This window comes from Apaloderma vittatum, unplaced genomic scaffold, assembly GCF_000703405.1.
Source record: "Apaloderma vittatum isolate BGI_N311 unplaced genomic scaffold, ASM70340v1 scaffold21615, whole genome shotgun sequence".
Classification (NCBI taxonomy): Eukaryota; Metazoa; Chordata; class Aves; order Trogoniformes; family Trogonidae; genus Apaloderma; species Apaloderma vittatum.
In genome coordinates this window covers 8,706-32,695 of record NW_009717945.1, presented here as the reverse complement: position 1 = coordinate 32,695, position 23,990 = coordinate 8,706, and the positions used below count along the sequence as shown (strand labels likewise).

The following is a 23,990-nucleotide window of genomic DNA, read 5'->3' as shown; positions in this document are numbered from 1 at the left end:
CTGAACAGAAGTTATCTTTATATCCTACTTCTCATCTGCAATCTTGCAATGGGAGGATAGCTGTAAGGGGGTTTAAGTGCCAACACGCTGAATAGCGGTGAAGAATAGAAGAGTGGGAGATGGCTGAAAAGCCAAGGACAGAGGGATCGGTGCCTGCATAAGGGATGGCAGTGGTGTTTCGGGATGTGCCCGTTAGCTGCAGGTTGTTAGCTTCCAAGGAAAAGTAAGGAATCTGTAGGAGGAGGTAAGAAATTTCTTAGCAATACCAAAAACAAATACTGAAAAGAGCATTTATCACTTATAAATACTGCAGCTGTGTTGGTCAGAACATCTTTGTGGTACCCGAGATGTTGTGTGTGAACAGGGCTTGGTACCAGTGTGGCAGTAAAGGAGGGGGAGAGGAGGGAGATGCCAACTTGGATTTTTGCAGGAGAGATCTTCTGAGGAGGTTTGTTTATTTTAGTTTTTAATTCAAGCATTTTTAGGGCACCCTCTGTAGGTGTCAAAGGAGGAAAAGCTTCTCCAAAGGTGGATAGAGAACAGCTAAATTGGGTATCTGGCTGGATCTCCCTTTGGGGGAACTCTGTCAGAGCTTTTCTCTTTGTATTGGCTATAGAGAACCGTGGTGATGGCCACCAGAAGTTGTCGGGGTTTTGTGACTGTTCCTTTAAACGTGTGTGTGGGGAAATTCCAATAAATCCTCAGTGAAAAGTAATGTAAGTATTTTATTCCTCTGTCTGAGAGAAAGAAGTTTGTGTTGCTCAGAACACTGCAGTATCGAAAAAAGTAATGCAGATGGTTTGAGCTCCATCCCTACCTTGACTCTGTTAAATACGTCTTTCAGATATTTCAGTGTCTTTTGTTGACACCTGTATACAACTTCCAGCTATTAACATTTCATTTATTTAAGCATGTGTGCAGTGAGGAAGTATTAGATTGCACATCTCATCTAAGGGTTTGCTCTTAATAAATAGCTCTCTTCTGATGGTCCCTAAGAGCTTTGAGGAGAGATGCTGTTGTACTTGGTAACTAGAAACAATACGTTAAAAAAAAAATAACTAGCTATTACTGTAATGGTCATTGCAGAAATCGAATCAAATGAAATTAATTTAGCTACTTTGTGGTGGCTGGAATTAAAGGATTGTGTCTGATTCTTTAAATACCTTGTTAGTCAAGACGATGTGTTTCTGATATTACAGAAGCTTAGAAATTTGTGGCACTGTGTGAAGGCAATTTTATTTCAGCTCTAATCATAGGCAATCTGAACATAACTTAGAGAAGCACGTGTAATGTGGTAAGCTGTCAAATACATGGGTTAACTGTCTGTAAGTCACCTATTCTTCTGAGCCACCACTGCTGCATGTGTACTACTTATTTTCTTGTTACGGAGTGAGAGTGCCTATTTAGTTGATGTGTCTTCTCTAAGCAGTAAAAGAAGCAGGTTTTCTAGCTCTACTACTGGCACAATTACTGTCACCTTTTTAAAAGCTTGGGACTGGATACAAACTGATGCCTGAAACTCTCTAGCTGGTGCCAAGGGGCTGACTAGGAAGTGTTGGCTGAGAACCTCCTGTTTAAATTCTTGTGAAGTGCGTACTCAGAGCTTACAGCTGCGTTTGTAGTTGAAGTCTGAAGCGTTTCTGTGTTCTGCTGGTGTTAAAATACAGAGTGGGATTTCCATTGTGAATTGAAGGTGCTTGGATTTAGATTTGCTTCCATACTTAGAGCAAATGCAGTGTGCCGTTGACCTAGGGAATAAGGTAATGGGAAACTATACATTACCAAGCTTGTGAATCTGGATTTTTTTTAATTGCATGCTACTTTTAAACTGCCTCTTAACTAAGTAGGTACCTAGGAGCTTAAAAAGGATAATTGATTAGACTAGTTGCTATTTCATTCCCCTGTGGAATTTTTCTTGACTTTCTCTTGTGTTTTGGTTTTTGTTTTTCTCCCTAGTCTTCATGAAGAAATCATTGACTTTTATAAGTATATGTCTCCCAGACCTGAAGAAGAGAGAATGCGGATGGAGGTGGTCAACAGGATAGAAAACGTTATAAAAGAGCTCTGGCCTAATGCAGATGTGAGTAGGATACTATTGTGTTTCTTAATATATAAAAGCAATATTTTGTGCCTGTTTACTTTGTGAAGTGTTGAATAATGAAAAGACTTTTTCCATTGTAAAAAAACCCAAAGGGATTTCTGATCAAATAAGAGATATGATCTTTATTTCTAGAATAATACAGGTCAACATTTTCTATCACACATAGGAACAAAGATAAGCTAGACTTACTGTAGTAAAAGAAAGGGCATAGATGTGGCAACATTTAGGCTCTTTAATACTTATTTACTAAGATTAATGGGGATGTATCAGGCATACATGCTTGTGAAGTGTCGTACTTAAAAGAACCTGGTCTTCCAAAACTCCTAGCTTCACTAGTAAAGTGACTTCTAGTCGAGAAGACCTGCAGTATTGAGGAAGTCTGCTAAAAGGTGGAATGCCAACAATGCCACATTATGTGGACCATGCTCTTTTTACTGGGCAGTTAAACTAAATTGGCATATCTTACAAATTTCAAGGAGCCATTTTTTTTGTACAGGAACAACCAAGTCTGTACATCTGTGTGCTGAGTTTAAAATCTGCAATGCCTCTTTCCACTGGAGATGAGTTTTCCTAATACTTCATTCAGTCCAAAGAGGAGTTTCTCCGATGCAGAGCTATGCTTTTTTGAATAGAGACTACATTAAAGAGAAGCCAGAAAAGTTACTTTTGCAACTCAGGATGATTTTATGGGGACACAGTTGGATTTTTAGCATAAGTCAACCTAGTTTAATTGTATCCCTCTACTAACGGGATGTTAATTTCCAGAATGCAGATTTGTAGCCATAGCCATCTGTCTGCAGACAATAGCTGAAAATAAGGACTTGTTAGCCACAACAGCAAACCAAATTCAGACAGCAGCATCGTTAGTATAGGGAATGCTCTTTGATCCTGCCACGGTAAAAGACAGTGTTTTGATGTGAGTGACTTAAACCCACTGTTCATTGCAAATTTTCTTTTTTTTTTGAAATGTGTTTTTAGAACTTGACAGAATAAGACAGAATATGAATTCTCTGTAAGCTGTGTGCACATGGTGTGTGGATTTTGTGTTGAGTACACTCACATTTTCAAGGTGTTTCAGGCTGTTATGGGCAACATATTAGTGACGTGTAATAGGGAAGGAGCACTGTCCACTCGGCGGCCTTTGCACAGTTATAGGGAGCTGCTAATCAGTACTACACGTATCTGGTAATTTTCTCTTTGAGCAAAACCAAGAACCTTTCCAAGGGAACTGTCTAAGAGGCTTCAGCGTATCTCACAGGTGTTGTATAGTTCCCCTTTAACCCAGTGACGCAGTGTTGTAGATTCTAATCAAGACCAGGAGTTGTGGGCTGCCAGGCAGAAGTCCAGGAAACAGGGTGAGTATGAAACAGTGCTTGCTGTGATACCCACTGCCAAGGTCTGGTAGTAGGGGATTTCACCAGTGTAAGTGATTGCTTCAGCCTAGAGATGATGCCACTGTCTCCAAGACAAGTTTGTGTGCTGCAGACTTTAGTGTAGTGGGCTGAATGAATTTGCGTGCCTAGTGACACAAGAAGAGGCAATGGACACAAGCTGGAACACAAGAAGGTTCATCTAAATATGAGGGAGAACTTCGTTACTGTGAGATGACAGAGCCCTGGCACCGGCTGCCCAGGGAGGTTGTGGAGTCTCCTTCTCTGGAGACTTTCAGAACCCGCCTGGATGGGTTATTGTGTGATCTACTGTAGGTGATCCTGCTCTGGCAGGGAGGTTGGACTAGATGACCTCTAGAGGCACCTTCCAACTCTCATGATTCTGTGATTTATTATGAGGGGATCTTTCTTTGTTTCTAATAGCACTTTAAACGGGGCACAAGAACTTAGTGCTTCCAGAGATACTCTGTAGGACAGACTTGATCTGTAAAAGCTATGTCTTTTGTATTAAAAATAGTTGTTACGTATATATAAATACATATATGACTTTGGGGCCTTGAGAAAATACTGTCTTTAAGCTACCAAAACTGATTTTTGTAGCCATAATCTGATTAAGAAAGGGAAGCAAATTACAAGCCGTGCCCCAAGTGACAGCTGGCCACTGGGCTTAGCTGTAACATGCCCGAGAGGAAGCACACACCGTGTCGTTGAGAACTGAAGTTGACTTGTCAGTTACTGCCAGTTAAAACCACCATCACTGTCTTTCTTTGCTGTTCTTGAAAAGGTTAGAGAGCAGGACCATGCCAGTTAATTTTCTCAAGTCAGTAACTGCTCCTCAAAGCCTAACACTGCGTTTTGTCTGCTGTTGTTAACGTTAAGGAAGAATTCTCCTCTTGTATGCCCTTCTGTTTTCTGGAGGCTAGAAGGGAACTGGATGGGGAGAGCAGCACACCAGGTTGTAATCTGGAAATTACTGTAATGTGATTTTTCTAATACTTACTTTACATACCTGCTTGGGAACTCAACTGCTGAGCTGAGCTCTGTTCAACTCTGGCAGTCAGTCGTTGTAATTTTTCAGTCATTTGAGTTAATCGCTGACCTTTTAAAAATCTGTGTTGGTTTAGCTACTTGTGAGGTTTAAGTACGTGCCCTGAGAAGGTGGAGTGTTACCTGGTCCAATGTCCTCAGCCTTAGCCTACCATGAAGCGAGAAGTTAATGTTTAAACTATCCATTTTGAGTCAGTGAATCCAGCTAAAATAAACTTGTAAGTTAAACATACACATTAAGTTTGTAGTTTCTCACTAAACACGTACCCTATAATAAAAATCAGGTACCAAGAAAAGGAAAACTGGGCCTTATGAATCTAAGTGTAGAGGGAGCATAGGATATGTGTCTGTGCACATTTGTTTTTTTCCCCCCCCGTTCCACTTAGGAAAAGGCTGAAAAAGCAGATGGAGGAAGGGTAAAACTAGGTATCTTAAACTGTTCCTTTATTTATAGAAGTTAGCAATTGTGTCATTTGCTCTCTTACTCAAGGGAATGTGCTTAGAAGGAAACATTCCTAGTAAGTGAGAACTGTTCTTGGCATCAGCAAGTCTCTGACCGTAAGAAAGGCTTTAATTACACTGAAACTGAACAACCCAAAACATTAAGTGAAAGCATTTTACTACAAAGTTTTCTGACCAGTTGAATATGAAAATTTAATTACTGAGCAAATAAGTACTTATATAGTGGAATTTAGGATACGCTTGTCCTAATGCCCTCAGCTTCATGTGCAAGTGCTGTGTGGCCTTGTAGATCTGAGAAGAGGTATGGCTGCATATTTCATGCACCTCAGTTACGAAAAGACTATGACTGGGAATGGAAGTTGAAAGATGAACTCTGTTCAGTTTGACAAACTTGAGAAAATTCTGCTCAATGATATAGAAGAAAGGGAAATTTAAATTGGCTGTATTGTTTTGGTGGAGACATTTTGGTAGCAAAGGACTTTACAAGCGTTTTTGGGTTTCCGAGTTCTGTTGGCACAGAGTGAGGACATATTTGGACACATACTATTCCTTCAGGAGCTTTGGAATTCAATATGAATAAGTTCGCAGAAATGTAGGATTAATAGTAACAATAATGTGAAAGAGTAGGTGGAGTCCATTACAGTACTGTGAAGTATTAAGTTATCCTGTGAATGCAAACGCAATCCACGTAGAATAAGAACATAATTGGCAGTGTTGGCACACCACAAAAACTAATGCTCACGTCTCTGAAGTCATAAAAGTGTCCTATATATGGGGTGCTTTAAACATGTACGTGGCTACAGAGCTTCAACAGTTTAAATTCCAACTCAATAATAAATCAAAATCCTTTGAAATTTCTGTTGCGATTTCCCACTCTTCCTTTTCCACGTTTTCAGACTTTGTGAGAGGGATTGAAGTGTGGGTGTGGGTTTATTTTGTAATAATTCAGTGTTTCTTATACTCCAAATTATTGTTAAACAGCAGATGTTGTCTCATTCCTTTCAGTAAAGGTCATATATGTTGTATCAGTAAGTTTATGAATACTTTCAGGGTTGTTTATTCAATAAAGGATCTCTTTGCCGTTCAGTTGAACACACTGTTTTGTTTGATGATTTGAAAGCATTAGTTTTTCCCAAACCCATTAGTAGTTGTTTTACTGTGCAAAATCACTTTCAAGAGGTTTTTGGTGGCCAGATAAATCCTGGTTTGACTGAACCTAGTTTCACAGAAGATGCTTTTATTATTGTTCTGGATTAAAAATAGTAAAATTATCATTATTATGTTCTTAGCCTTGATGCTTTTGTCAAGATCTAGTAGAGTGTTGATGATAGTTGTGTGGAATCTCTTGCAGTATTTTCTAGTTTGAGAAGCTATGAACTTTCAACAGTAAGTTTACTGCCAGCATGTGCTTTTTGTTGAGGGTGGGAATGGAGTGGTGAAACGAATGCAGTGATATAAAATGATGAAGAGGAAGCACTCATACTGCTACACAGTCTACTGAAATGTTAAGACACTTACTTGCAAAGCATCATCTTCTCTTGTCTTCCCCTCCTTTTTTATCCCAAAGGAGAAGAACATAAAAAGTGGGTCGCTGGACGTGCAGAGAGCTGGCTGTGTGTGTATGAGCCTCGTTACAGCAGAACACACAAGTCTGTAAGGTGGCTCTGGGAAACACACCAGAAGACTGACTGGTTGAAAATTAGTCCAAATGTGTAGATATTTTTACTTTTAAGTCTCACCATTCCCCTGCTTTGAGACTTAGTGCATGAGTCCAGCCTTCCTGTGAGGCTTGGCTGAGTTAATGAGAACATGCTTTTGGACAGCTTACTATGGAAACCTGGTAATTTAAACCTCCAGTGGTAGTAAAATTCCGGCAGAATAAGCTAAATTGGGGTATGTGAAACTTCATGAAATGTTTTTTGTTTGTTGTTCAGTCAGAAATAACAGAGGTGTTCTACTTGCTCTCTAATTCAGGGGGGAAAAGTCTCATGATATATTTTTTATTTTTCTTAAAGCATGCAAAGCAACGAAGGTATATGAAATTAGATTTTGAAATATGAAAGCAAAAAGTAAATTGAACTGATACTGATGGTTGTTTAATGCTCTATCATTCTAAAGTGTTTTAAATTCTTTTGAATTATGTTTTTTTGCCAAATTTGGTCATAATGAAAATTTTTACATTGCAAAGAAGGTTTTGCAATAGAAAAGTCAAAGTTACTAACCTTTTGTGGGTAATAACGGTGAAGATTAACTGCTTATACTACATTGAAGACCGAAGTGCTTTAAGAGAAAAGAGTGCTTCTGTTCAGGATGTTCCTCTCAGCAATACCAAAGTCTGCCAATGGAGGGTAGCAGTAACCAGCCTTTACAAACAGTTTAGGAGAGCTGCTTTGTGTTCTAAAGCCTGAAAATTTGTTTTCATATATCCTTTTCTTGTGTTTCAGGTGCAGATATTTGGAAGTTTTAAAACTGGTTTATACTTACCTACAAGGTTAGTATTTTTTCAGTGTAAAATCTATACAAGAGAAAAGATAGCAGTGATTTGTCTGATCTCTCAATACCTGTGTTATTTGTGTATCTGTTATATTAAGAAAGTGATAAGCTATTAGTACTCTGCAAAGTGTATGGAAATACAGTAATTAAGACTGTTAATTAAAATATATGTGTCTGTATAGATTTTGCATGTGTTGGTGAGAGATCTGAATTACCACGTTGTCAAAAAAAGCTTCTTTCGTGATTTGGCTTCATTAAATGACTGAACCAAAATGAGAGATTAGCGTTAAAAGAAAAGCTAGAATTTCATCTCCACAGATGATTACATTGAAGCATTTAGTGTTATGTTGTTAATGATAATGTTAGCACTGAACAGAAAAGATTGGATGAAAGAAAATACAATTTTGTGTGCATCTTTTGTGAAGTCTGTACAATAGTCAACATCTCTCTTTTCCAAATTACTAGTTTTCGTAAAGAAAAGTCATTACTCAGTGACAGTAGTATCTTCTGTGTAGAAATAGTATTTTTGACAATTAAGTAGAAACTGAATGAAAGACATAAATAGCTGCAGGGGATAAACACGTTTAAATAGTAATGTGAGTCGAGGTCCTGACTTCAGGAACACGAGGAACTAATAACTAGTCCTGACTGCAAGTGGTGGATACCCGAGTTGTCATTTCATCTCTCTTTCAAAAGGAAAGTGCCTGACAGATGCTATAGTATCTACTTTAGTCTAAGGAGTTGCTGGAAAGCTGAATTGCTCATTTCTGTTTGGAAAATCAGAATACACATTTTTTTCAGTTTGGCCCCATTTGTGGTCTTTTTTCATTGATTTTTAAATAAGCTTGATTAAACTTGATTGGATGCTGATAATGCAAGAGAGAGATATTCCTGTCTACAGGACTGATAGCAGTAGTTCTTCTCTATGTTTGCTTGATTGTTGGGAAACTGGTGTAACAACACCACTTTGCTGCTGGCTGTTTGGTTTTGTACACTGCCTCTCCTCAAGGTTTGTTTCAGCTGAGTTTTTGGGGGAGAACAAATGCAGACCACTTAGACACAGCGCATAAACCCACAGAAGAACCTTCCTGTGGCAGTACTTGCCAGACTTTAAATATAACCAGCATTTGCATGTTGGCCATTACACTGTTGCCTTCTGTCAAAGCTTCCCTTTGCCCTAGGTTTTCTCTACCTGTCAGTAGCAGTATAGTTAATTTAGGTTTCAGGTTCTAGGATTCAAAAAGACCCACAGTGTCTTTTTGATTCTGTTACTCTGTGTCAGAATTTGCCCAGTATTCCTTTCGCTTAAGCTGATACTGAGGGTTTGGGTTGAGCTGCTGGATCTCCGTGTTATTTTGCAGGTGACAGCGGAACTGCTTCATGTGCATCAGAAAAATGGCTCCCGTTGTTAACTGTCAGCATCAGTAGCAGGTTTAACTTTAGTTTGGTTCAGAAGTGTCCAGCAGTATTTCCTGCTCTCCAAGCAGGTTTTGAACAGTTTCCTGAAGCTGGCTGAGTGCTGCCTGTCCTTGTCAGCTCAGTGGTATGCAGCTGAACTGCTGCTGAACTTGCCTGCTGCTGGCACTGCTCGCTGGCAAGAGATACTTTATCTAACGCAGATGTAGTTTCTTTGAGATTGTTGAAGCAGGGGTGTTTGTGAATCAGCAGACTTGAAGAATCTGTTGAGGGGGGACTCTGTGGTGTTTTCTGTTCCGCAGTTTTCCAGTGTCACTGAAGTGGCCTGCTAGTGTAACTACAGGGCTATATGCTCGCCTCCTTTGTGTTTCCAGCAAGCAGGGGAAATCAAAACAAACAGCTGGGGAGCAAAGAGGAAAGAGCTCAGGCTCTCACAGTAGCCTTCACTGGCTTCTGTTTGGACACCAGTCACTTTCTGAATTTGAGTTTAGGCATTGAATTAGAGTGTCAGCTCCCTGTGTAGCTGAATGAATGTGTGTGCAGAGGGAGGAAGTGTAGTGAGATGGAGACACCTCTTCAAGGAGCTGAGCTAATGAGTGAAGTTAATTAGATGGTTTGATCTTATTTAACAGCCTGTTGCTTCCTGAAATTGAAGTTGCCACATTTTATTCTTCTTCCCTGTGCCCTGTTCTTGGCACTGTGGGCCAGCTGCTTACCATATGCCCACTGGGGCTCTGATCACCCAGAAAACCAACTCTTGAGATGCAAAGAAGCAGGAAATTACCCCAGAATGTTTTTGTGGTTTTTTTTCTAAATTGGAGGGGAAGGAGGCTGGTTTCCACCAGGCCTATTAGAGTGTTGGATTGATTTGCTGTGGATTAGGCAAACAGCGTACCTAGAGCAAAGGAGGAGAAAGGCCTGTAGAGGATGGGCAGCGGGACTTCCCCGTTCAGTGAGAAGCTGTGAAATCGGTGGTACTGATTACTACAGCCCAAAGGGGGTGATTCACAAGAAGTTAATTTCTTGCTCCAAATCACTCTGAAGAAGCCGATCTCTCTCTGCTGACAGCGTGGCCTGAGGAGACTGATCTCCAGCTTTGCAGCCCAATTGGTTTGTGTGTGTGTCTGTCCCCTGCGCTTGCTAATCTGAAATGCTCTGTGGTTGCTCAAGTGCAAGAGTTCATCCCCACCCCTTTCCTCAGAATATTAAGAATAAATTATTTGGTTAAGCTACATTCTGTCAGCTCTGTTCAAATTATGTGTGGATGTCAGTTGTTTGTCTTTCAAGTGTATTGGGCTTTTAATTTGAGTAAATCTTTATTTTCTTTCCATTTCAGTGATATTGATTTAGTTGTGTTTGGAAAATGGGAGACATTACCTCTTTGGACCCTGGAGGAAGCTCTTAGAAAGCACAATGTAGCAGATGAAAACTCAGTAAAGGTTTTAGATAAAGCAACTGTAAGTTTGGGGGAAGAGGGTGTTTCTGTGTTCTAAGCTAAATTTCTAATCAAAGAAAGATCCTGGTTAAACGGATGCATTTTCATAAGTAGAAGCTATTTTATAGATAAATTTGAAATAGAGCCAGTAGAACCTTTGTATTTGGTAAGTTTTTGTTACTGACAAAATAATTGGTAGTGCCGCAACAGAAGCATTTTTTCTGTTGGAGAAAGTCACCTGATTTTCCATTCTGCACAAGGTACACTTGCTTTTAAGTGAGATTATACTCGTCATTGTCATGAATTACTGCGATTAGACGGAATTTCTGGACTGAATTTGTACATAAGTAAATTATTCATTTTATCTTATTGCAAGTAAGCAGGCATAACACATTTTCATATAGAAGTGCTTACGACCTTGTATAAATATGTAATGGTATGTCTTATGCAGGATAGGATTAATTCCATTGTCACTTCCTACGTTTTGTTAATTCTAAGAGTATGTGAGAGTGTTGGGGTTTGAAGAGGTATCTAATTGATGGCTATTATTAGTAGAGAGAGGTAATTAGAGAAAGTCAGGTGGAGATTCGTCAGAGGGCTCTCAATATCTTGTGCATCTCGTTTGAAGATAATTTTCATGAGGAAGCAATGACCCAGAGTCACACAAGAGTGTGTCTTTTCTTAAGAGTATCTGTGTATTACCTTTTATTTCTTAAGCATTTGTCTCCCTCTGGTGTTTGTTTTTCCCACTAGAACTGTGCTTCTGCACCAGGAACCCTGACTCAAACCAATTTAAAACTAATCATTTTGAAGATGGAAGTTTTGAGTTCTGTTAAACAGGATAGTAAATTGAAAACAGCATTTGTGAGTTAGAAATATGTGAACAGATTGGCACGGAGAGTGAGTTCCTGAATAGACAGGAGTCCTCTTTTATTGAACTTCTCTCTAGAAATTCATAAACCATTTATTTCAGTTGTGCTGTTGCATATAAGCATGAATGAAACCGAATGTGTCTTGGAAATTTGTATTGACTTAACCTGTCTTTCTTTTGCAGGTACCTATTATTAAACTGACAGATTCCTTTACTGAAGTAAAAGTTGATATAAGCTTTAATGTACAGAACGGGGTTAAAGCAGCCCAGCTCATCAAAGATTTTATCAAGGTCAGGCAACACTGTGATAGAACTACAGAGCTGAATATTTGATGACGTAATTTGCTTTTCTGTTTTACTTTAACTGCATTCTTATGAGAAATACACTTTCAGTCGCTGGTCTTTTTTATTATCTCATACTACTGCCTAAGTGTTCTTTAGATATATTGTTTCAAAAGGCCTGAAGATACTAAAATGTGCAAAGAAAGTATAGAAAAGTTACAATGATACCTTGACTTAAGGAAAACGCAGTAATACCTGCACTTGCAACTGTGGTTCCTTGAACTTAGAATTAGTAAATAACCACATATACCTGAGAAAGTAGGAATAATCTTGTTCTAGATTGAATGTGTTCTCAGTTACAGATGCTAATTAAGTAGGATAAGTTATATTTACTACATTACTGTTCAGGGCTTCAGTAATATCTCTGTCATAGATACATTACAGCTATTTGTGTTTAATGTATGGGAACATTTTGTTAAGATTAAAGTGCTTTTGTATTTAAAGATTCAAAGTATCTTTACACTATTTTCCTTTCTTTTCCTTTCCTTCCTCTATTCAAGTGCATTGGACACTCATAGCAAATGTCTCATAAAAACTGTAGAAAATTTTCTTGGGTTTTCATGTTTTGTGGAGGAAGATGAAGCACAGTTCAGTCTCACTTAAGTGCTTCCATATTGTCCTTCATTTTAACTGAATAAATGGACAGCAGGAGAATCAAAATATTTCAGTAGCTAGACAAGTAAAACTCCTTCAGAAAACTGTAAATTTGAATAAAGCAAGCGCTTGACTCTCAATCACAAAGGTTAAAATCATACATCTGCTTTAATGATGTCACTGAGAAGAAGACTTCTAAATTTTGGGGGCTTTTCAATTGCTGATGAGTTGAATCTTGTTTTTCAGTCTATATTAAATATGTATGTTTACTAGCACGCATGAAAGTAGCTCAGGTTGCTTCTGCAGGGTCTATTTCTTTAACGTGTGGAAGGACACAAGAGAAAAATCTCTGTCCTTGGTTTCAGTAGAGTAGTCTGAGTAGTCTTACCTGTGTGCTTTTCTAAACCTTCTGCTTAAGCCTTGCGCTAGTGAGGACTCTTGTGCCCGGTTACACAAATGTAAGTATTTGGTTCCTTTGAAAATGTTATCTGGATGTACTAACTCTGAAATACTGTTTCAAACTGGACATCTGAAGTGCTTGCAGGACAGAAGTCTCAGTCCACACTGGAGTGTCACCTTGGTTGTAGCAGAAAGGATGTTACAGATGTGGATATCTGCATAGTTCTTCCTTTATTTTCCTTTTTACTTGTATAAGAAAAGGAAGCATATTTATATATTCAAAATCAGTCTGATTTTATGAGGTAATAACTTTTTTCTCCTGTTAACCTATGTCACCGGAATTGAAGAGGTAAAATAACCATGTTGATCACAGGCAGAGCACTTGACTTTTCCTGTTACTAAAAAGAATAACTTAAAATTATACTTAGCTTTGAGCCTTAATGTACCAGATAGCTTCAATATGCTGTCCTAGCATCTCTTGTATATATGCATCACAGTGTCCTAACACCTTTGTTTTTCTGTTTCAGAAATATCCTGTGTTACCGTATCTAGTTTTAGTATTGAAACAGTTCCTGTTGCAGAGGGACCTTAATGAAGTATTTACAGGTGGAATCGGTTCTTATAGTCTTTTTTTAATGGCTGTCAGTTTCCTTCAGGTAAGCTTAATGACCTCTGTTGGTGCAAAAGGACATACATTAAGAAGGAATTTAATCAATCCTTAACTTTAATCATTTAAGCTATCCTGTTTGTTCGTTTGCAGCCCCTTTTCATTCAAAAATAGACATATCCACCTGTTTTCTGTTCTTTCTTCCATTTTCTGGTCTTTCCTCTATACTGGTGCTTTTGGAATTAGAGATGGTTAGAACATCTGTTGGTGTGTCCATATCAGGCGCATGGGTCATTCATGGTAAAATAACTTTATTATTATGTGACTTATTTGGAACAAGCTACAGTGTTAGATGCAGCTGTCCTTTATAACACTTGTTTTCCAGGTCATACACACTGTATGTGCTTTGGTGAATGCAACGGAATTTTGCTTGTTCATCTAGTTTTTTTAAGCTGGTATCAAATAAACATGCTTTAAAACTTTCTCTTAAATCAGAGAGATCAAAATGCGTGAGCTAAATCTATATTGTTCTGCCTGGGGGAGAGGAATATTGTAGAAATACCAGGTAGCTGAGTTCTGGCTTTATCAACCTCTTTTTCTTGTACTAAATGTTATTGTATAACTGTGTCTGTGTATATCTGTACTTTTCCAGATAGTAGTTACTTTTAAACCTGAGTTTTGAAATGGAACTCTATGTTTGCTGAGTGCTATTGCAATTGTCTGCTTAGCACAAAAGAAATTAAGGCAACAGGCCTACCTTTTTGAAAGAAACAAGAATCTCTCCTAATTTTTTCTTACATTGATACTAGCATTTCCATTTGCCTCTGCAAAAAAACAAAAAAGAAGTCAGATTTTGTATCCATTACAACTATGAACTGGTTTTGTTCATAATCTCTCAGGCTGAATCCTTAACAGTAGAGGGGATAACATGTTATAGCTGTATGTGCTAGAAGCCTGTATTTGTATTGCAAATCCAGGCGTGTGAAGTGCAAATACCCTTGCTTTTTTACAAGAACCTTACCATTAGTGCTGAAAGTTCTCTTGCTGAACTCAAATTTCAAATACAAAAACATTAATACTTGACAGCTTTATTTTTAAGAAGTAATAGGTTATAGAAGTTTGCATAAAGTCTTGTTTTAAAGATGCAAAACTGCTTTATCAATGGAAAATGGCATATTTAGACATCTTTGCTTTATATGTTATATGTTATTATTGTATTTAGACATGTTTCTGTGAAAAAGAAAAGGCACTTAAAGGTACTTGAAACTTGAAGTCTTAAGAAAATGATTTTTCTTCTCTCTTCTTAATAGCTGCATCCCAGGGAAGATGCCTGTATGCCCAATGCCAACTATGGTGTTCTTTTAATAGAGTTTTTTGAATTATATGGACGTCACTTCAATTATCTGAAGACTGGAATCCGAATAAAGGATGGTGGCTCTTACGTTGCCAAGGATGAAGTACAAAAAAGCATGCTGGATGGCTACAGACCATCAATGCTGTATATCGAGGATCCGTTACAGCCAGGTATCCTTCATAAACCAAGATTTAGCATACTGGCTAAGAAAAGAAGTCAGGGAAATGCTTAATCCAGAGGAGTTAAATCAAAGAATGGCAGAGAATGACCACCAAAATCCAGAAACACCTCATTCATATCTGTGACCACAAGATGCACCCAGAACACAACAATTTTCTTAAGACGTCTCACCCAAGAGCCTGCCAGTACTGCAGTGAGGGCCAGAGCAGGGGAAGGCACCCCAGCAACCCCCACGTGCTCAGCGGTGACAGCAGAGAGGCCACGTGGGCCTGAGCATGGGCAAGGTCCCTTTCAAGCTTGTGCTTGCCGATGTCCCATTTGCACTTTATTAATATACACACGCTCCTGGGCGCTCTCTCCTGTTTGGCTCTGTAGGATCACATAAATACGTAGTGGTTTAATTCTGTACCGTTAGGTTAAGGTTGATGGTTGACTTGCATAGGTGGTTTCCAAAATGGTGAGCCAAGTGCTGTTCGTGGAAAAGAGTTAACGTATTTCTGATCTTGGAAAATGCCATCCAGGACAGTACTCTTACATTTGTAATGTATGCAGTGCAGGATTTTTGTTTTTTTTCCTTCATGTATTGCACTTTTACTCAGAGAATTGCCATTTTGGGCTTCTGTGCATGTAAATATCTATAGGTCTTTGAAGCTCTTCAAATACTTACACTTCATTAATCCTGTTCTACAAGAGGTAATTGCAGTCTGTTGGGACCTAAGGGCAAGTTAAAAAAATATTACTGTCTCCTATCTGAAAGGAGTTAACCATGGTTTTGGTCTTGTTTATTTATTTAGTTATATTCTTATTTTAAGGTAATGATGTTGGGAGGAGTTCCTATGGTGCCATGCAAGTAAAACAGGCTTTTGATTATGCCTATGTTGTTTTGAGCCATGCAGTTTCCCCAATAGCTAAGTATTACCCTAACAACGAAACGGAAAGGTAAGTTCTTTGAGTCTGAATCTCAGACATTACTTGCTTATATTTTTGTGTGTCTAAAAATGAGTTGTGGTGACGGTTTTGGTTTTTTTCCTGATTTACAGTATATTGGGTAGAATCATTAGAGTAACGCAAGAAGTGGCAACATACAGAGACTGGATATCAAAGCAGTGGGGAATGCAGAGTAGGACAGAGTCTTCGTGTAACGGTGAGTTTTGCCTGAGCACGGCTGGCGGGGGAAGCTTCCGGCATATTTTCATCATGTAGATTGTGTTGTTGCTTTTGCCTCATGTAAGGCAATGTGTGCATCTTAGTATGAATTTACTTTTTTGCTCAGATGGAATTGTGCTTGTGTTCTCATCCAGAACAGTTAGATTTGTGCAAGAGTAAAATAGCTGTACCACGTCTTTGCTCTACTCCGATAGATTTGGTTGGCATAGAGGTCTGTAAAGAGCACTGGCTTGCAAAAGGAGACTTCTAAAAAACTTACAGTTTAAGTCACACATGTTGTTACTGTCACCCTCCCTGTGTCCTTTCGATGTGGACAACCTTTTAAAAAGGATTACTGGAAATGGTGCTTTAAATCTAAATATTTACCCTCTGTGGTTCTTTTATTTTTCATTTTAAAATTTAATATATTGTATGTGGACGGAAGCAGTATTTAAACCAGGATTGACCATTTAAGTGAGAAGTATCAATCATAATTCTTGTCACTAACAAATGAAAACACACAAAATCTTGCCATAGAACTTGCTGAAAATGTTCTTTATAATCATCATTTTAACTGCTCATCTTCTGACTTCACCAGGCAGTTGCCATTCCCTTGATGTAGGTGCATCTCCTGGCTGGAAGTTTTCAAGTTAAAATTTAATACTTTCCAATTAATTTTAGAATGTTGCCTACTAGGAGTCTTCTTAGGGATTAATGAGAGATGACAACAGAGCTACCCAGTCTTTTGGTTAGACTGGGATTTTGTTCATATGTTTTAAAAGCTTTTCTCAGTAATTTCCCTCACTGTCTTTGTGAATCGAATGTGCTTCTGGGCCCTTCGTGTTTGGGTGGTCGGTAGAGCCCTGTGGCACTGCTGCGCCCCCGGTAACGGCAGATGACCACGGTTCAGTCCCACGAGCTCCAGAGCTATCCTTAGCTACCCGTTGTGATGTATGTCGTAAACTTTATATACAAATACACCTAATGGGGCAACAAATGTACATTATATAAATCAGAGTAACTCCTAGATGTCTTATGTAAAGCAGTAATTAAAAAATAAAAATAACCTTGCATCAGGAAGTTAATGATGACAGTTGTAGTGGTCATCTTGTACATCTAGTTTAGATTTAAGTTTCAAACTTTATTTTATTTAATTAAGGTAGAAACTAGTGAGATATGAGAGCTCTGTATCTCATATGTTCAGTGTAGGGTATCATATAAAGCAACCAGACTTACTGGAAGTTCTTAGGACCCTAGCAGCTCCAGCTGCTGAGCATTGGGCATACAGGACCAGAATTTCAGGCTGTGCAGTTGAGTGCTGCTCAAGCGTGCCACGAAACAATCTTACTAAGCAGCACGTCTGAACTTTGTTACTGCCTTCTTCCATGTGTTATCTGTCTAGTTTCTATCTTGAACTGTGGGTAGTGCTTGGCGGTTTGCAGAGCGTTCGTTAATGGATCTTGCCAGGAAACCAGCACACGCTCCGCGAGGCGTTGGCTTGTTGCACGCAGGGCGGGCGCACAGGCACGGGCACGTGTGTGTGTGCGCCTGCACATGTCTGTACGTGTCCTGCTGGGTACCAGAGGTGTATAATATGGGAGTGGGTATATTACAAAAAAACCCAGCATATTTTAGCAGCTAATGTACAATGATGCTTCTCTTTTGTTTTTAATAGGTAATGGAGTAACCTTGATAGTAGATACTCAGCAGCTAGACAAATGCAACAATAATCTTGCTGAAGAGAATGAAGCACTGGGAAAACCTAGAAATAAAACTTCAGAAACCCTTAGTAAACATTCTTCAAATTCTTCATCAGGTCCTTTATCATCATCTTCGTCTACACTGTCCAGCTCTAGTGATGTAGTAAGTACTGGAGGTTTTCCGATTTTGTTTTTTGGTTACTTTGGGGGTTTTTTTCCTGATGTATATTGCCACAGAATACATTTTGAAAGCTCATTGTCCTAGTTAGTTATTTCATCCAGAATCCTAACTTGCATAAGATGTTGCCTCTTATGCAATTTATGCACATGTAAGTTGCAGTGTGTTTTTGACTCACCGCATGCAGAAAGTGAATACAGTGGGTACAAATTTACATAGCCCTCTTTTCTCTAGGAAAACTGTATTTGGAAAAAAATAAAATTGGTGGTTCTAAGCCATATGCTTTTTTTTTTTTAAAAAAAGAGGCCTTAATAATCTGTTTGGGAATTCTCTTTAAAAATTAAAAAGCAAACCCCAAAATCAGAATTGTGCAGCAATTCATTTTTAAATCTTTCCATTTTACTCAGTAAGATCTCTGGATTGAAAGAATTTTTGTATCTAATAAAATAAACACGCTTTGAGTTTTGTCCACTGCTAGCTTTGTTTTTAAGGGAAAATTCACTTGTAGAAAAACTCACTCTTACAAAAAACTCACTAATACTTTACATTTTCCTGAAGGATTCTGATGGAACACCTTGCAAAACCTCTAAACAGTTGAGTTGTCGTCAGTCTACCACAAACAGAGTGGGGTCACAAGAAGTGTCACTGGAATCCTCCCAGTCAAGTGGGAAAACACAAAATAGCCAAACAGCCAATACATCCAGCAACACGAACAAATCTCAGGTTTGTGAAATGTTTGCAAACAACAACTGTACAAGTTATTTGAATATTACACGTCCTCCACAGAAAGGTAGCTTGCTCTGGAAAGGGAACGCTGCATTTTTCACCTCCTCTTTAAACCACTAGAAAGCTCTGAGCACTGATTTTATCTCAGATCACCTGGTCTCTGCTTGGCTTACACAGCTGAGTTTGCAACAGTGGCTTTCCCACTTGTAAACCGGATAAAATTGGATTGATTTTGTTTTGGAAAATCCAGATGTACATCACACCTATTTCCTCTTTGCGAAAAGCACTTCAGTCTTTACGACAGAATTTGATAACTAATGAGACTTGCCTACACAGAGTGGAAAACAGTTAGCAAAAAAACCCGGCTGCTCTGTTAGCTGTTGATACTTGTTGAACTGTCTGTCATTAAGGGAGATGAGGTTTTCTTGCTGATACATGAAATTTCCTCCCATTTCTACCTAAAGACAAAAATACCATTATGATGAGACGTACCAGAGCATATGCATGTAAGGGATTTCTCATCTTAAAGGATGCTTCTATGACAGCTCAGTAATCAGGAAATATTATATGCCTCTCTATAAAAAATACTTAGGATACATGCAGTTTAAATTTTTATGCTTTTTCAGAATTTAGGACTTCTTTAATGTATGAAAAATAGTCCGGAATCTTCTGAAATATTATTCCTGGAAAGTAATTCTGAAGATTTGCCTCTTGCTTGCTGATGATCCATCTCTAGCTAGTAACGAGCCAGTTTACAAACTAGGCCTCAGCCATGCCATGAAGTGTGCAGCTGCAGTGTTCCACACAGCTCGTTCTGGTACTGGAATGTGAATATGCACCATCTGAGATACTCTACATCTGTAAAAAGATGGGGTATAACATTAGTCCTGGTCTTAAAACTGTGTTGTGGTAATTTTGCACAGAAGCCGATGCCATCTTCAGCTGGCACCTTGGATTACAGATTTATATTTCTGTAAACACTTCTGTGGTGGTTGGAAAATGGGAGTGACAGAACAGTCCTGTCCTTTTCGAAATTAGAAGTGCTCTCCTCTTCTCTCTTGACCCGTACGGTTTTGGGTCTAGAGATGAACATTTGTTTGCAACCACCAAAGTGGAAGATTCATGGTGCTGTGCTGCTGTCTAACCAATGGCCTAGCTTCTTTTGCCATATGAATTTTTTCAAGTGTAACACTCTGGTGAGTTAACGTCCTCATTGTCAAGAAACAGGGTTGTGTAATTGCCATGCATTTTTTTTCTCTTTAGCACTAATTTACCATGTTCTCTTTCTTTTACAGCATGGATCTGCACGGTTATTTCGCTCGTCTAACAAAGGCTTCCAAGGTCCAACAAACTCAAGCCACGGTACCTCAGTCACAAACAAACAGCATCAAGGCAGCAAATCACACCATCAGTTTTTCCACGGCAAAAAGAGGAAACACAAGAGGGATGCGGCCCTTTCAGACCTTTGTAGATAGTTGCCTATTTTATGACTGTTCTTCTGTGTGCAATGATCTCATGCTACAGGATAGTTTGATAGTGACTCCTTGGATCTCTTCCGGAGCTTCAGACTGTTCAGACATTGATTAGCAACTGCATTTTTTTTTTCCCAGCTCGCCACGGAACGGATCATGAAGATTGATCACTGCAAAAAAAAATTTTAAAAAGGAAAAAAAAAAAGAAAAAAAAGGAAAAAAATTAAAAAGAAAAACATTTTAAAAAAAAAGAGGAAAAAGGCTGCTCATTTGATAAGTCATATGCTACAACAGGGTCATTTAGGATATAAAAGCTTGAATGTAAAATAAATGTATTTCCCATCAGCTCATGCTGACCTGTAGAGGTAGTACTCAGTGTGTCTAGGGGGTGGTAACAAACAAATAAAACAAAATAGGAAAAAAAAGCAAAAAATTGTATTTTGAGGGAAACCCAGCCTTTAAAGGTGAAAGTAATTTGTGCATGATTTTTTTATTATTTTTGCATATACTTACCATTTTATTGTGTATATATAGATGACCATATAGGAAAACTGACATTTGTAATAGTGGATTTGTTAATACTTTTTACATAACATTACTGTTTAAATTGTAAACATAAATTTTTCTCAGGATTAGTTTGGAAAATAATCTGAATTGTCATCTTAACATCCATATAAAGAGACATTACTAGTTATATTGCTCAGAATTTCTTTTTTTGGCATTTAAAAGTTTTAATAGAACATTTGATCTGCAAAAGCTGTTCCTCTGAAAGAAAGGTTTATGGTGGCAAATGAAGTTTTTCATTTGTGTAAAGTGTACGTGTACTTTGTGGAGACACTGAGCTTGTCATCTCCGAGAAGTAACCTTCACCTTGTTTTCTAGAGTGCCATCATTTCAGGCAATGGGGTTTTAGAGTTGCATCCTTCTCTTCTTTCCCTTAGTGGTCTCTCCCCAACACATTCTTTTTTTTAAAGAAATACAAGGCCACGTGGGTTTTTTTGTTTGGTTGGTGGTGGTGATTGTTTTCTTCTTTTTCTTTTTGGTTTTAAAAAAACAAACGACAGAACTCAGTTTGTTACAGACGTTTGCATTCCTGGGCTGCTTTAATCCCATGCCTCTTTGTTTGTGCCTTCCCTCCCCCTTCCAGGTCTGGGTTTTTTTGTCTTTTATATTTTTGCTAACTCCTGTAGGAGATTATAACTGTTGAAGCTTTAAGTAAATTTTACAATTAAAGTATTTTTTTCTCACTCCCCTCTTAGACATTTTTATATTTACACTTAATTATTAAAAAAAGAAAGAAAAAAGAAAAAACAACTTCAAGTAATGAAATATATTTTGTATTGCCTTAAAGACCCAAACCTTTCATATCTGGTGGTATTTCTTCATTGACCTTTAATCCTTTAATTTAAGCTCCGCATTTGTCTGGTTCAGTCGCGTTACAAGTCTAGGCTGCAGTAACTTCGATGCCATGAATGCGCTTCAATGTGTAATTACACTCCCAGGCGTGGCTTGGAACAGGAGTTGGGACACTTCAGTGGTAGCAAGTTAAGTGGCATTTACTTTCACATATTTCTGTAAAGAGGAAAGTCTGTACTGGGCATACGTGGCTGTATCTAATGCAGCTGTTCTGGAGATGATGCTTTTATAAAAAGTACTGCAAGCTTCTAGAAACTTTTTTTAATGTACATTTAGAGGATACTACAGACCGACCTGACCTTTAACAGGCACTAATGAGTGCAATGATCTTTAAAGTAAAATAATGCTAAAATAAGACCAGAACTGATGTCATCACTTAAATTAATAAACATTTTTAACATATTAAAGTGTTTTACTTCAAAAAGGAAAGTATATGTATTCCAAAAATATGAAAAGTCATAACATTTACTCAGACACTAAGCTTAAGTGATGTTAATTTGACAACGTTTCTTTTAAATTTTTTAGATTCTTATTTTAATTTGATCAGATAATTTTATCAACAAGGTGTTGAGTTTTGTTCTTAGAAACTAGTAAAAGTTGTACCACATTATGCATAATAACAGTATTTATTTTGTTTTAGATTATTGTGAATGTGTAGACTTATGTTCACCGCTTAGGGAACAATTATTTATAAATTATATTAATCCAGTATTGTTAGCTGCTATTAGCAAAACTGTTCCAAAACTTAATACTTGCAAAGATCTGTATCGCATTTACCACACTGAAGTGTTTTTCAAAGAATCACCCTCATCGTTGAAAGCAAATGTACTCTTAGGGTGCAGATATTAGTGTTCCAATAAGCATGTGATAATTTTAAGGTGGTGGTAGCGGGAAGATAATCTTGATTCCATTGGGAATCTTAGGTTTGCCTCAATTTATGGTTTTCATAAATTTAATGGAAAATAGCTTTTCCTGGACTGCTCAAGTTTCTTTTTGGTAAACAGTATCTTTCTAAAAGAGAAAAAAAAAAAAAAGTGGAAAAAAAAAAAGCATGAAGGAAAAATTGAGGTATTTTACATTGCCTCAAATGACCAGCATTGTATTCATAAAATACTGTATATCTTGCAAATCTTTATTTAAACAGAACAGTTGAACTGTTCGTTTTTCAATCTGAAGTAAAATACTTTCAAGACCTTTTAGTTTGCCTGCTCATTTGTCTTGTACATTTCATCTCTGTATTTGACTCAAGTCTAATTCCTTTTTGAGTTTCAATACTTTTGTGAAGATTTTGTGAATATATGAAAAATAAATGTTTAATCTAACTACTGCAGTTTATCACCGTTCTTGACGCTTACCCTGTGTTTCCCTTCACAGTACCGGGGGAAGAGCAGACCGCTTGAGGTGCTTTGTAACCTTTGTTGTAGTACCCGAGCGTTTCCCCGGCCGCCTCTGCCTGCCAGTTTGGAAGCTTATTTTGTTGGAGTGGGCCTGGTTTGCCGTGCTGCCTTCCAGGGGAGCTGAAGCAGAGTCTGTGTGCCTGAGGATAAGCAGAACAACATACATGTGTAAAGGGTTCTTCATGTATTTTTTTTTTTTCTAACTCTCCTCTGCACTGTACATGGGAAATCTGTGCAAGGATGTGTTTCCTTTGCCTTCTGGCTCAGGGGCAGTGCTCTGGCTGCGGGGCGGCAGCTGCCACGCCAAGGAGGGCACTGGAGAAATAGGCAAAAGTTTAATTTGAGTTACTGTCAGCTAGAAACTGTGTTTAGCATAGTTGCTGAAGCATGGTCGATAATACAAAAGTATGTTCTTCACTTTGGTTGTCTTTCTTCTTGCAGAAATCAGGAGGGAGACGTACACATACTGAATGTTCTTGTAGTCTTGCTGCTGGTATCTTACCAAAGACCATCTGGGATACCTAAATAAGCTGAAATGTTTAAATATCTTCCTGTTTGACATTAGATTGATTTGTTAAGGGTGTTTTTTTCTTCTTTTTTCTTCCTTTTTTCTTTATAAAGAATAGTTCAAATGGTGTTTATAGTTAAAGGCTAAGTAGTTATTAATTTTTTTAATTGTCAGTCTTACACCTTGTTGCAGAAAGGAAGCTGAAATGTATGTAAATCCTCCTGTTAGTGAGACATAATGTGGTTCAGCTCACTGACTTCCATGTTCTGGGCAGCTTCCTCAGAATTTGCAGCTCACGTTTTTAAATGTTTATAATTAATTTGTTTTTCTAAAGCGTAATCTTTAGAAAATAATTAGTAGTCCAGTGGTTGGTGGCTTTTTAAATCTACTTTTGAAACGAACCTTTTCTGGTTTATATCTGGAGTCATCATGAGCGCGTCCTAAATATCATGTGAGCAAGTGAGTAGAAAATAGTCTCATCTTGAAAATGTGCTGTAAATAAAAGCAGCCAGCCATTCAACACCTCAGTGAATATTAAAACTCATGATAAATGTTAACACTGAATGTGCAACTCGAACTGTATTTCCTGAAGAGTAAAATCTATGGGAGATTACAAAGTATGTAATTACTCAAGAAGGGAGTATATTTACCTATGTAAAACTCCATAGATTTAATTATTCCAGCTACTGCTACAGTGCCAAAAGTAGTGATTATTTATTCTGCTGACACCTGGAGCTTTATTCTTTTACTTAACA

At 38.1% G+C, this 23,990-nt stretch overlaps 1 protein-coding gene across 1 annotated transcript; it reads left to right on the top strand.

Moving 5' to 3' along the window:
- The first annotated feature begins 1,956 nt into the window (after window positions 1-1,956).
- Window positions 1,957-20,129, top strand: PAPD5 (PAP associated domain containing 5). The gene is made up of 11 exons (XM_009870094.1): window positions 1,957-2,080; window positions 7,446-7,492; window positions 10,247-10,367; window positions 11,400-11,507; window positions 13,079-13,207; window positions 14,469-14,682; window positions 15,505-15,631; window positions 15,733-15,836; window positions 17,514-17,701; window positions 18,275-18,439; window positions 19,738-20,129. The coding sequence occupies exons 1-11, from the start codon at window positions 1,991-1,993 to the stop codon at window positions 19,915-19,917; spliced, it is 1,473 nt and encodes a 490-aa protein (XP_009868396.1). The 5' UTR covers window positions 1,957-1,990; the 3' UTR covers window positions 19,918-20,129.
- The last annotated feature ends 3,861 nt before the right edge of the window (window positions 20,130-23,990 follow it).